Raw genomic sequence first — 13,852 nt, 5'->3', positions numbered from 1 at the left:
TCCACAACAAATAGGTATTTCTATTTATTGAATATATATATATATATATATATATATATATATTTGTAACTTCTCAGTAATGATTTGATGTAGTTTAAGAGTTTAACTCCATTAATGAGAATGGCATATTTAATCTAAATGTTTATATCAGAGGTAAAACATAGTTTAAACCATTCTGTTATTGTGAATATGGACTGTATTTATGATTTGGACTCATAATGAAGATTTACGGTTTTACTCCATCTGCCGTTAGATTATAGGCTATATGTGCGTCAGTTGCACCAAACGGTCCAACGCGCGCCGCGTGCTGGCGCGGTCATTTAAGAAGAAATGGATGTTTGCTTCAAGTAATGATAGGTTTGTGAAATTATATTTGTATTATCTTTCTGTAGATGTATAATTTTCTTTAGATTCTCTGTCTAATAGTAAGCAAAAAGACATTTGACTCCAGCTCACCATCGGTGTCGCCAAAACCCATACTCTTCTAAAAGAGTGCGTACGCATGGTCAAGAGCATCCTTATTTACGCCAAGTTTATTTTTTATAAATCCCGATGTGCGCGTGGAAAAATGCGTACGCATATTTCTATGCCCATTTTGTGCGTACGCAACGTTTATACATGAGGCCCCTGGTGACAGCAAAGTCACTTCATCTTTAGGTTTTAGCTCTAAGAACTTATTGGAATGATATTTTAATGTAGTTTAAAAAAAAACCCCATAAAAATAAGCATAATTTACATAGAAAATATGGTACATTTTGAAGTAAATAAATTTAAAAATAAATACAAAAAACACCATAAATGGATAGACAAAACTTTATCGAAGACAAAGTGAATTTATAATAAATAGAAAGTAGGATCACACCTGAGTCCTCTCTGCCTACATTTGTCCATAATTACAGGATTAAGGGCTATAAAGTGAATACGGTTTAGGGCTACCGTGCTAAGGGCTTAGCATGTTTTCCTTTCGAATGATTTTCCCCATAAGATATTCAAAACATTTTCCCCCCATCAAAAGACCATTGCCTTAAACGACGAAGCCCTACATAATGAGCAGAGTCGAGCGAGGTCATTTTGTACGACACAGTCAATCAGCGAGTCATTAACCAAAATGCAGACAGAAGCTTTGGCATCAAGCTGCTTTGAACTGCGCTCATCAATACCACCGAAAACTGAGCACGAGGGAGGAAAACCATCCGCAGAAGCAGCGGACGTCGTCCCGTGTAATGTCATGCGGAGTATCATTAGGACTCTTGCTCCTCATCTAGAGTGTAACTTGAGAGATGGAAGAACATTGCAATGCAGCGTTCCGAGAGTCTCTGTGTCTGAACGCAGATGCTTTTCCATGGCTCACTCTGTTTAACGTGTGGCTCTTCTTGCTTGTTGAGTTTCGTGACCCTATCCGTGACGCTTTCAATCGGGAGATTATTGTTCCCTGACTATTATCTGTGTTTTGCATGCAATATAAAATATAAGAGGGAATTGTTTCAGTGTGAAGAGAGAACAGCCTCTTTCTGTCCTGGGAGGCCTGTGGTGGGAGCCGGCCTGTGATAGGACGTGGTTTTACTCTGGTGTGGTGTGTTCGTAGGGTTGCAAAAGAGGGCAACGTAGAGTAGTTGGGTTTTGATATCTTTCCATACAATACAGTGTTCGTGCAGTGACCCCTACAACTAAACTACACTGCAAATGAGGAACTTCTGTTCAAGCGCTATTGTCTTTTTTTTTTTAGGTTGCTCAGCAGATTTGGGGTGAGATAGTGTAGCGTGTCTTACTATGTGTTCCTACATGATCTTATTGTGAGCTGTGCATGTTAAAATCTGAAATGATTTCCCTTTTGTTTTCCATTTAGAGACACTTTTCACCATGTGTTCAATTCTTAGTGTAAAAAATTGGTCTTGCATGTTTTTCCCCCATTGTTGGTTGTGTTTAGACATTTAGACACATTGCTAGACACATTTAGACACTAATTGTCCAGTTGAACACTTCTCTTCTTTTTTTCAGTTCTCTGTGTAAAATATTAGGTTTCGCCCATTTTTTTCGAGTTGCCTATCTTGTTTCACTTGAAAATACGAGTAGTTATGACATGTGACGGTGAGATATTGTTCTGGAAACATACGCTCAGTTAAATTAAAGGAGTAGTTCACTTTTTAAAAAAAACTTTTGCTGATAATTTACTCACCCCCATGTCATCCAAGACGTCCATGTCTTTCTTTCTTCAGTCGAAAAGAAATTAAGGTTTTTGATGAAAACATTCCAGGATTTTTCTCCATAAAATGGACTTCAATGGGAACCAAATGGTTCAAGGTCCAAAAGAGGCTTTAAACGAGGCTTCAAAGGGCTTTAAACGATTCCAGACAATGAGTAAGCGAAACGAACAAATCTTTTTCAGAGTCAATTCGTTCATTTCGTTTGTTGAATCGACCAAATGACATAAAAAAAAAAGATTTGTTCATTTTGATAAACGAGTTCGAACAGGAGAGTCACGAACGTGCATCACAGAACAGAGCAAGGCGACCATTTGTGCTTATAAAACTTAAACTGTGTTAGTTTTTTTTTTTTTTTAATGAGCGATCATTTCGCTTGATAAGACCCTTATTCATCGTCTGGAATCGTTTAAAGCCCTTGAACAGTTTGCAGTTTGCACTGAAACTGTCTTTTGGACCTTGAACCGTTTGGTTCCCATTGAAGTCCATTATATGGAGAAAATCCTGGAATGTTTTCATCAAAAACCATAGTTTCTTTTCGACTGAAGAAAGAATGACATGGACATCTTGGATGACGTGGGCGTGCGTAAATTATCAGCAAATGTTTTTTTGTTTTTTTTTTTTAAAGTGAACTACTCCTTCAAGGTAGCTATGTACTTTTATTCACAGTTTTATTTTTCGATCTGCTGTGTTGGAAACACTTCTGCTCACCCTGTTACAGTCACATTTAAAAAGCCATTTTTTACTTTTACTTCTTAATTTTGAAGGATGAATCCACTAGATCAAATATGTTTTTACTAGTGTTTATTTAATTAGATTTGAATGCACCATTTCATCATAGATGAACTATTCGTCAAACCAAGATTTTTCAAGGCCTGCTATTCATCCAAATATTGTATCAAATGTCAAATTAAGGATTCTTTAAAGCCAGAATGCTCTACTAATTATGTGCGTCGACATATTTGTATCATTTAAAAAGTGAGTTTATACAAAGTGACTTTTTTACCGTTTGATTGAATTGCCCCGTTTACAGAGGAACTCACAATTACAGTCTGTTCAAGGTTGTGCCGTGCCAGGACCAGCGAACCTGAAGCCCATAAAACAAGCTGTTATTTAGGTGTCATAAATTCAGTAACCTTGATTAAACATTTTCTGGGGCTATTTCTGTCATTCACAACCAGACGTTACTTCACAGAAGTGTGTTTAATCAGTGTATTTCCTTTCATTTAATTAACATTTTCCTTCTTTTTTTTTCATTTTCCCACCCTGGAGCTTTATGCCTATAATGCCCACTGACGCTGAACCACATGAACATGCTGGAAAAAATGAAAGTCGTTCGCTGTGGTAGAGCTTGAAATGATGCTGCTGTGGGAATTATGTACATAGTGAGTAAAACATGTGACACAAATGAAAACTCACTCATATTCGAGGATCGTCTTTGAGCTTCTATATTTCTGCTCTATTACACTCACCTTAAGGATTATTAGGAACACCATACTAATACTGTGTTTGACCTGTTCCGCCTTCAGAACTGCCTTAATTGTACATGGCATTGATTCATCAAGGTGCTGAAAGCATTCTTTAGAAATGTTGGCCCATATTGATAGGATAGCATCTTGCAGTTGATGGAGATTTGAAGGATGCACAGTGTTTATTTTGACAGCAAATTTTGATTTAGTTTTAGTCATAGTCTTTTGACTAAAATTCCAGATTTGAATTGTTTTAGTTTTAGTCTAGTTTTAGTCGACTAAATCTACAGTAGATCAGCATCTACATCTAATAACCTACAACATCTATTAACCTATTAATATGAATGATTTTGTTTGAACATGCATTAAAGATACAGATTTAACTACTGTGAATTAAAAAATATCTTACAATGAAAAAAAAAACTTTTCCTAAAGTAGAGCACAGTCTTCTTTTCAATGAATGATGAATGATAACTACTTGCATACATCATTCTTTATTCTTTCAAGCACATATTTATTTGTATGAATTAAATACAATTAATCCTTATTTAAGTTATTATTTAAGCACATATTTCCAATGCACATTTAATGCACTCTCAACTGTTTAAGACATGGATACCCTCCAAAACGGACATTTAGACATAATGTCGTTGTGTGTATTTGTCCAGTCAGACACTAAAGAGCGCTCAGTTCAGTCCTCGCACGCTGTCTATGGTGCATGCCTGCAAGCTTCAGGTCGGGTGTGTGCGCACAGAAAAACGCACAGAATACACCTCTTTTTTGCATCGTCACTCTTATTCATATCTAAATGTCTGCTCTACTCATTCTCCCAGATGTTAATTTTTTTTTTTTTTTTACATTTTATGAGACCGCAGGGTAGATCAGCATGTTACAGTACAAATGTGCGCATCTACCACAAACGCAGGACATCAATTCTGACTGGATGGCCTCCCAGATTGTCACTATCTAACATTTTTGTCTAGTTTTTATTCGTTGAAGAAAATGTCAATAGACATTCGTCATAGTTTTTGTCATTCACAACTAGTTTTTATTTAGTTATCGTCTCGTTTTCATCAGTGACATTTTTTTTTTTTTTTCATCAAAGAAATTAACACTGGATGCACATCCAGGGCATGAAGCTCCTGTTCCACCACATTCCAAAGATGCTCTATTGGGTTGAGATCTGGTGACAGTGGGGGCCATTTTAGTACAGTGAACTCATTGTCATGTCCAAGAAACCAATTTATAATGATTCAAGCTTTTTGACATGGTGCATTATCCTGCTGAGGATGATGGGCACATGGTGGCCATAAAGGGATGGACATGGTCAGAAACAATGCTCAGGTAGGTCGTGGCATTAAGGCATTAATTGGCACTAAGGGGCCTAAAGTGTGCCAAGAAAACATCCCCCACACCATTACACCACCACCACCAGCCTGCACAGTGGTAACAAGGCATGATGGATCCATGTTCTCATTCTGTTTACGCCAAATTCTGACTCTACCATCTGAATGATTCAACAGAAATCGAGACTCATCAGACCAGGCAACATTTTTACAGTCTTCAACTGTCCAATTTTGGTTAACTCTTGCAAGTTTTAGCCTCTTTTTCCTATTTGTAGTGGAGATGAGTGGTACCCAGTGTGGTCTTCTGCTGTTGTATCCCATCCGCCTCAAGGTTGTGCTTGTTGTGGCTTCACAAATGCTTTGCTGCATACCTCGGTTGTAACGAGTGGTTATTTCAGTCAAAGTTGCTCTTCTATCAGCTTGAATCAGTCGGCCCATTCTCCTCTGACCTCTAGCATCAACAAGGCATTTTCCCCCACAGGACTGCCGCATACTGGATGTTTTTCCCTTTTCACACCATTCTTTGTAAACCCTAGAAATGGTTGTGCGTGAAAATCCCAGTAACTGAGCAGATTGTTAAATACTACTCAGACCGGCCCGCCTGGCACCAACTCAACCAAATCACCTTTCTTTCCCATTCTGACATTCAGTTTGGAGTTCAGGAGATTGTCTTGACCAGGACCACACGCCTAAATGCATTGAAGCAACTGCCTTGTGTTTGGTTGATTAGATAATTGCATTAATGAGTATTAGGGCTGTCAGTTAAATGCGTTATTAACGGCGTTACCGCAAACCCATTTTAACGGCGCCAATTTTTTATCGCGTGATAAACAGTCTTTTTGGCCTATCAAACTTTGTAGTTTATTTCATTTTTGCAACAGGACGAGGCATGCGCGAAGTTATGGACATTTTGTTGCTTCGTTGACCAAAGTGCAAGCTAGGATCTAGCTTGACCGGAAACAAAACACCAGGCACGCCATACACACTTGTGTAAGCTTGTGAGCCGGCCAAATAATAGGTTATCTTTACATTTCAGTAGATGACGAGCGCGAGATGTTGAAATGGATGCCAATAAGATTCTGAATGGAAAATTTATTTTTAAAAGTTGCCAAATGGTTCCATTGACAAGACCAAAGTGATCTGTGTGTTTTGTCGTTGTGATCTGAGCTATTATAATCGCAGCACGTTCAGTCTGAAACACCACAAGTAGTTTTTTTAGAAGAATAACATTCATATATATATATATATATATATATATATATATATGTGTGTGTGTGTGTGTGTGTGTGTATATATATATATATATATATATATATATATACATATATACATATACATATATATATATATATATACACACACATATATAAAATATATATATATATATATATATATATATATATATATGTGTGTGTGTGTGCATATATATATATATATATATATATGTGTGTGTGTGTGTGTGTGTGTGTGTGTGTATATATATATACAGTATATATATATATATATATATATATATATATATGAATGTTATTTCTTGCAAGCTTTTACCTGGGAGATGAACATTATATTGGAACTATACCAGTCATACAGTATATGGATAATTATCAGCCAATATCAGATCCATTTAGATCATCACTCTGGCGAGCAGGACGAGGCCGAGGGAGATGTGAGACCGGTGCGTCTCACAGGTGTCGTTCATTATTGTCACGCCACGGGCCTCACACCGCTCTCTCACGTCCCTTTTTCTGCTCACATTTTTAAATCTGAAAGGAATTGTGATAGATAATGGCAAAGAATAAACCTTTTAAGAGCACTATTTCGTAAAGAACATTTGTTCCCCCTTTTTTCTATAATATCCATCAAATCATTAAAATCCATTAATTTAAACTCTGATTGACTAAACAGCAATCCACAGATCCCTCCGATGATAATGCGCACTTATTTTTCCTTATTCAAACAGTGTGTATACTTTTGTTTTATAAACTTTTTTCCTATATGTTTAAGAGTTACAAGGCTTTGGCTTTCAGAGGTCTGGCTTGCTTCTGAGCCGAGATGACTCAGAACAGAAAGCACTATAGTCGAGTGGGCCGCCGCATCTTGAGTCAGGTGTAAACAAGCCCAGCTGGCCCACAGATGTGTTCAGGACGGAGAGTCAGCAAATGTGCCTGTTTCTGTCCTCTTACAGAAAAATACAGCAGCAACAAGAGGCAGCGTCTGGCGCAGGACTTCCTGGTCTCCATCGACCAGACAGGGGAATTCTTGTCTCTGGTGGAGGAAGAGGAGGTGGATGAAGTCAAGCAGGAACGGCTAGAGGTGAGTAGGAGGATCCCAGAAATGTGCTTCAGTCTGAACACCCAGAACTCGCATGCCAGCGAGGGTGAACGGCACTGAAAAGGGGATTATCCTTTGGTCACAGAAAGAGGGGAATCGGTTCATTCTTTTATGATAAAGACTCCCAAACTAACTTAAACCCTGCAGTTCAGTTAGATGTTAGACGATTGTAAGCGTGCTCACATGCACAGCAATGCAATAACTCTCAAAAATCTGTTTAATTTATACAAATAATCAATAAAATCAATAAACTGGGAATGCAAGAATTCACAAGATTTTGAAATAAAATAAAAATGTCAACCTGAACATTCACATGCTTAGTCTTAGTATGTGCATTTTTATCAGATATTAGATATCATTATCAGATATCAGCAACATTTTTGTGTTTATACAATAATCAATAAAATCATACAAATAATCAATAAAATAAATAAACAGGGAATGCAAGAATTCACAACATTTTGAAATAAAATAAAAATGTCAACCTAAACATTTACATGCTTAGTCTTAGTATGTGCATTTTTATCAGATATTAGATATCATTATCAGACACCAGCAACATTTTTATGTTTTATATTATTTTTTATTTTATTTTAAATTGGATACTTGCTTTTGGTTACACTTTATTTTGATGGTCCACTTTAGACATTCCACCAACTATAAGTAGAGTTTCATTAGAGTATTAATAGACTGTTAGTTAACATGTAGTTACTATTCATGGGGGACCATCTAAATAAAGTGTTTGCAGTTAATTAAGCAGACAGTCTTAATATTTTAATCAGAGTTAGTTCACATGTAGTTGCAAAGTGACTTATACAGTTATTAGAATGTCTAAAGTGGACCATCAAAATAAAATGTAACCTTATTTATCATTGTGTATAATAACCTTATTGGTTTTCTGTATTAGAGTGTAGTCATCCATGCAAATACTAATTTGCAGTATCGTTTCTTTAGAGAATCAGGTTCTAAAACTACGCAGACAGAGCAGTTTATTCTTGTAGTCATTGTGGAACAGAAGTTTGAGGTGTTTAAACATGTTGAATATAGTCGTGAACCATAGGAGCACCTGATATTGAGACGACACTGAAAAATGTGGCTTTGAGACTCGTGTTCCATAAAAAAACAAGAAGCCGAGGATCGATCTCCTGTCAGAAGGTCCGATTGGGTTTCATCCCTTCCAGTAGTTTTAACATCTCATCTGAATTTCCATTGTGATGTAATAAGCAAATAAGCCATGATGAAGTCATTATGAAGTCACCAGGAGCGTTTTCATTCTGATGAGGATAAGCGATTCTTTATCAGTCCAGTCTCTGCGATATGAACGTGAACTCTTGTGTCTTTATAACATCCTTTTGTTCTCACTGTGCCAATGGAAATAAATGGCCATAAATAAATAAATTACAGCTGAAAGATGTAATTAAAGGTCTGAAGCAAGAACCGTGGACAAGAGGGTATTACCATGAGACTTTATACGTCCCGTCTCAATTAAAAACCAAGCACCAGTCTGTTCTGGATGTGGCCAAGAAAGCCTGCGGTTTCCCCCAAAACTTTGTTCCTACTGAGTGTTTTAATGGGTATGTTTTAGCTATCAGGACAACCTTTAGGGAATAAGGAACCATATCCTTCTGGGCCTCCCACTTTGCCCCACTCATGAAGTCCTCGAGAGAGGAGCTTTATGGTTTAACCACACGGCACTGTGCTGCTTTATCTAGTGCCCTGTTCGCCCCGCCACCACCCCCTTGTCATCTTTAACTAGCTCTTTTAGCGGCTAAGAGCACATGTCTGGTTTTCCTGTGCTCTTCCATCTGCTCGCCTTACCGATTGCATATAGACATTGTGGGGTGATCATGTAGTTGTCAGATTTCATAGGGTTTTTTAAATCTCAAATTTATGTTTGACTTTTCAAATTTCTTTGCTCATAGCTTACTAGTGGCCACCCAATTGTTCAATATCCAGTGTAGAAGAGTCTGCCTGTCTGTCACAAGTTTACTACAAGTTAGGGGTGCACGATATATCGAATCAATATCGTTATCGCGATATCACGTTGCCCGATATCCATATCGAAAGTGTCGCGATATTTGTGCAATATTTTGTTTATGATGCGTCTGGTCCGACATGCACCGTTGCATTTCCCCCCGACTCATTTCCTGATTCTCCTTCTCCATAAACAATATTAAATCAAAAGAGGTTTAACTTTTCATGCTACAGATTTCCTACAGTGGTCAGAAAGAACAGGGGAGACACTTTGTTTTTCTCAATATAAAGTCGCTACTCGCTCCAAAGCTAACCGCCGTCACTCTCTCACTTCTCCCTTGCTCTCCAACCACACAGTCCCACACACACACACTTGCCCCGGCTCGACGCGCACACCAGCGCACAAGTATAAACATCAGGCCACGGTCCACCTGACAACTTCATGCGTTTTTACTGTTCGGATAGCTATCTGATTTATCAAAATACGATCTTCAAATCCCGCGCTATATGCAGATTTAATGGAGTGCACGTCACCGAAAGCAACAGTTATGAGCTGCGTTTTATGATCATCAGGTAAAATAGATCAGTTCGTTTATTTACTTTTAATGAAGATAACTGTGAAAAGCGTCTGCGACTTACTTTCACTTTGATTTGCGATAGTTTGCGCGTTGACTTGATGAAAAGGAAATGTTCAGCATCTGCGGTGATGCGTGTTGCAGTCGCGCGCGTCGTCATATCTGGCCATAACATGACAAGCCTGTAACATTCTCATTTTTAGCGTTTTTGGAAGGAGTACATTTTGGTTTCAACAACGAGATGCATTTACATTTGTCCAGTTTCGACTGAAATGCGGCCCAGACCACCTCCTGAAGTGGTTGAGCGATTAGATTCAAATACGTCACGAATGCGTTTCACAGGGCATTTACACCTGTTCTTTTCACGGTCATAGCTATCCGGTCAAAGAAAACGCATATAGTGGCGTTTATGTTGCATAGTGTGTTCTGTAGACTTGCTATTTATTATCTTTTACACTGTAGTAGTGTACACAACTAACATGTCCTGTTCTGTAGACATATTATTTAGGCCTATTTATTAATGCTGTACAAGTCCAATATGACTGTCAGTTGAAATAAATCTTATGTTGTAAGAAAACTTGTTTTATTTATTAATCTTTTTTGATGCGCTTTCCAATAACTTTTGTAGTTTTGCATCCTTTTAAAAATATCGAAATTAATATCGATATCGGAATATTCATTATCGATATCGCAATATCACATTTTTGTCAATATCGTGCACCCCTGCTACAAGTGCATTATCTTAAACTGTTCTTTCATTGTTGTTGCACAACTTTTTCCAAACATAACTTTTTCCTAATTCTAAAGCTTTATTAAAACTATTTGTTTAATAGTTCGTATATTGTGGCAAGCAGGGCGGGGCAGAGAGCTGTGGGAGCAGAGCAAGTCCAGTGGTTCAAGTGTTAATAAGCGTGACCTGCTCGCCACACCGGTCTGGATTTTCACAGAGGAGCTCCGGATGGATAAAAGGAGGAGTGACAACAGTGAGAGACGAGATAGGGCCAAGCCTGTTGCGGGTTCTTTTAGTTTTTCCGGCAGTTGTCCATGAGGGGTTGGCGCTTTACTTTCGTTTTGTTGTTTTTGCTTATTTTGTCATTAAATTTACATTCACCATTTGCCAGTTCCCACCGCCACCTTCCCTGAGCTTTTAACAATGTTACATATATGTTACTATAAGGGCTGTCAAAATTAACGTGTTAACGCATGCAATTGCTTTTTTTTATTTAAAGCAAATAAAGCAGCATATGTTTTTTTGTTTTTTATTTTCGTTATCCTTTGGTTAACGTTACATTATGTAATCACACAGATTCTTTTAACCCTCTAATGGTAGACAATTAGGGTTGTGCTCAGAATACCAATACAATGATACATTGTCGTGAACTCCTGGAGATGCGCGCATCGATACAGCAGCTGCCGTATCGATACCGTTGTGCTTTTGAACGTAGCCAATTCAGGGCTCGAATTTCGCCACGGGTATTGCACATAATTTTAATTATTCTCCCACTTATAATGTGGGAAATTCCCGGAAACATTGATTCACTTTAGCATGTGTTTTGTATTAGAAAATAAATCCACACAGATTATAAAATCAAATCAGTATTTTGAAAACGTTTTGCATCTCTCGTCTCTCAAAATACCTGCTCAAGGCAAGCATCAGCCGGTGAAACTACACGCTGGCGTTTAGGAGTCGGGACATGACAGAATATTCACTTGCTTAATCGGGTCAGCATTGCATCGATTCGTGACTAAAGTTTACCATTTCCACGTCTTTAAGTCTTACCAGTTTAAAACATCCAAATGATTTTAAACTAGTCAGTACTTGTGCGCTCTCTGAGAATTGGTTTTTCTCTGCTTGCATGCAGACTAGAGTAAAGCTGCTCACATACAGCTCGCGAGATTACATAGCTTTAACAGACTAAAACATGCAAAATTATGTCAAAAATTTTGGTCTTGGTAAGTATCCTCTAAAAACGTTTTTAACAGAAACGGCAATTTGCGGTTGTATGATGAAGTTAAGCAAGATATTCTGTTGTCACTCTCTTCACCCTGAGCATGTCAATCAATTGTTGTTTCTGCATAAAATTGTTTATTATATTGTTGTCTGAGGTCAACTTATGACTTTCGCTTGGTTTTTGCATTCAAAATCATCAAAATGAATAATTAATAGGCTATTTTGTACCCAAGTTGTGAGCCATAGCTGAAAAACGGTCGGTTTTTATGGGCGTGTCACACTGAAGACTTAGAAGTAAACGCCCACTGCTGTGAGTGGATAACAGTTTTGCATATTATAATGAGTTTAACTCACCCGTCGGTGTATGTGGGTGAAAACGTCTAATGTTGTAAAATGGCAACCGGATTCGCCCATACATGTTCGACCCAGAGTTCGTGTGTTGCACAATTCCTGTCGGATCCAATATAGACGGCACAGCACTCTTCTTTACTCTTAATCGGTCTGCAAACCCAGTCTTGTTTACAAAACAATCCTCATCAGCTGGAACGTCATTAAAAATAAAGTTTATCCATTGCAGTCCTGAGGAAGCGTATGCAGCGACTGTCTTCTTCCACAACGAGGCGCTGCACAATATTTTCTATTGCTCAGTAGCTCGATCCGATTTGTCATCACGAGGTAGGCCTGTATGTTACTTAGCTTTGCATGTAATGCGCGAATCGGTGGGCGTGTCCGTGTCGAAGCAGGCGTTGATCTTCTTCTGCGGGGGTGGTGTTTTATCCTTTTTGACATCATAGTTCCCCACTTTTAAAAATGAGTCGTTTGCAGAGGCTGGTGTCAATAAAAGCTTTTATTGGACTAACAAGGACCTTTTCAATTCTGAAACTTACAGGATATTCTTATAATATGATGACCTCTCAGATGTCAAAAGCTCAAGGAAATTTTGATTTCTCAGTTCATCACCCCTTTAAAATGATTTCAACATAGAAGAAATGACTTTGTTTGGTGCACATTTCAACAATTAAGACCAAATTGTTAAATACTAGGTGTTTAAAAGAGTTTGAGGCAGACTTTAAAAGCAGAAGGAAGAGCCATTCTAAGCCTTTTTATTTATTTAGCTCATTGTTTTTTATGACAAAAACTAAATTGTTTTTTTTTCAGTTATCACAACTGTTATAACACTGTTACTAAACTCAGCTCAAAATAAATTTAAATTCCAAATTGATCCATATCGTGATGCATGTCGTATCGTGACATTGTTGATGATACACAGCCCTAGTACACATTATGTTCTAACCATGAAATATTTTTTTTTTTCAAAAATGTTTTTCTTACAGGAAATAGCTTCAATCATACAAATCAAAAAAAAGAAAGAAAATCGGGGTGGGGGGTGGAGTTTTTCTATAAAATTATGATTTTTTTTTTTCTTTAATTGTGCATTTATTTTAGAAATTGATAGATTTATAAAGTTGGAACTCATGCAAACCAAAAATAAATAGATCCCTATCATTCCTAATCATTTGGCTAACTCATCCTCACCGTCTCATCACATGGAAGAGCTAACTCTGCACTCTTCCTATTGCCCCTTCCATAAAATATTGCTGTATTCATTTTTTGAAAAGAAGAAATCAATTTGGTATTTATACACAAATACAACTATACTACAATAAATACTCCAAATAAATAAATAAATAACTATCTATAAAAAATCCTAATGTGGAAATACTTTACTGCAATTACACTGTGGTACAGCATTCTCTTATGGAAACATTGGTGTTTTCTCAATAAAATAGGTTGATTTGTCAATAAATAACATTAATAAATATCCAATTTACTTATCAAAGATGATGTAAATAAATCCACCTTGAGAAGAGATGTTTAGAAATGAGGTTAATAGAGCAATTTCTGGAGCACTTGAACAGGTGTCTCTTTTGAAGGTGACGGTGGGAAAGAGAGACATTCAAATGTCATGTGACTTAAAAACAGTGAATCATTGGCTACCTTGAGG

General features: G+C 37.4%; 1 protein-coding gene across 3 annotated transcripts in view; it reads left to right on the top strand.

Moving 5' to 3' along the window:
• The window catches only part of supt3h (SPT3 homolog, SAGA and STAGA complex component), a 208,886-nt gene that overhangs the window by 148,655 nt on the left and 46,379 nt on the right, over positions 1–13,852 (top strand). For all 3 annotated transcript variants that reach the window (XM_039660855.2, XM_039660856.2, XM_089120095.1), the window contains one exon: positions 7,202–7,329. In XM_039660855.2, coding sequence (XP_039516789.2) covers positions 7,202–7,329 — 128 coding nt within the window. The remainder of the gene's footprint in view (positions 1–7,201; positions 7,330–13,852) is intronic.

Source organism: Pimephales promelas, chromosome 15 (assembly GCF_988280905.1).
Source record: "Pimephales promelas chromosome 15, fPimPro1.hap1.1, whole genome shotgun sequence".
NCBI lineage: Eukaryota > Metazoa > Chordata > Actinopteri > Cypriniformes > Leuciscidae > Pimephales > Pimephales promelas.
This window is presented reverse-complemented; position numbering and strand designations above follow the sequence as displayed.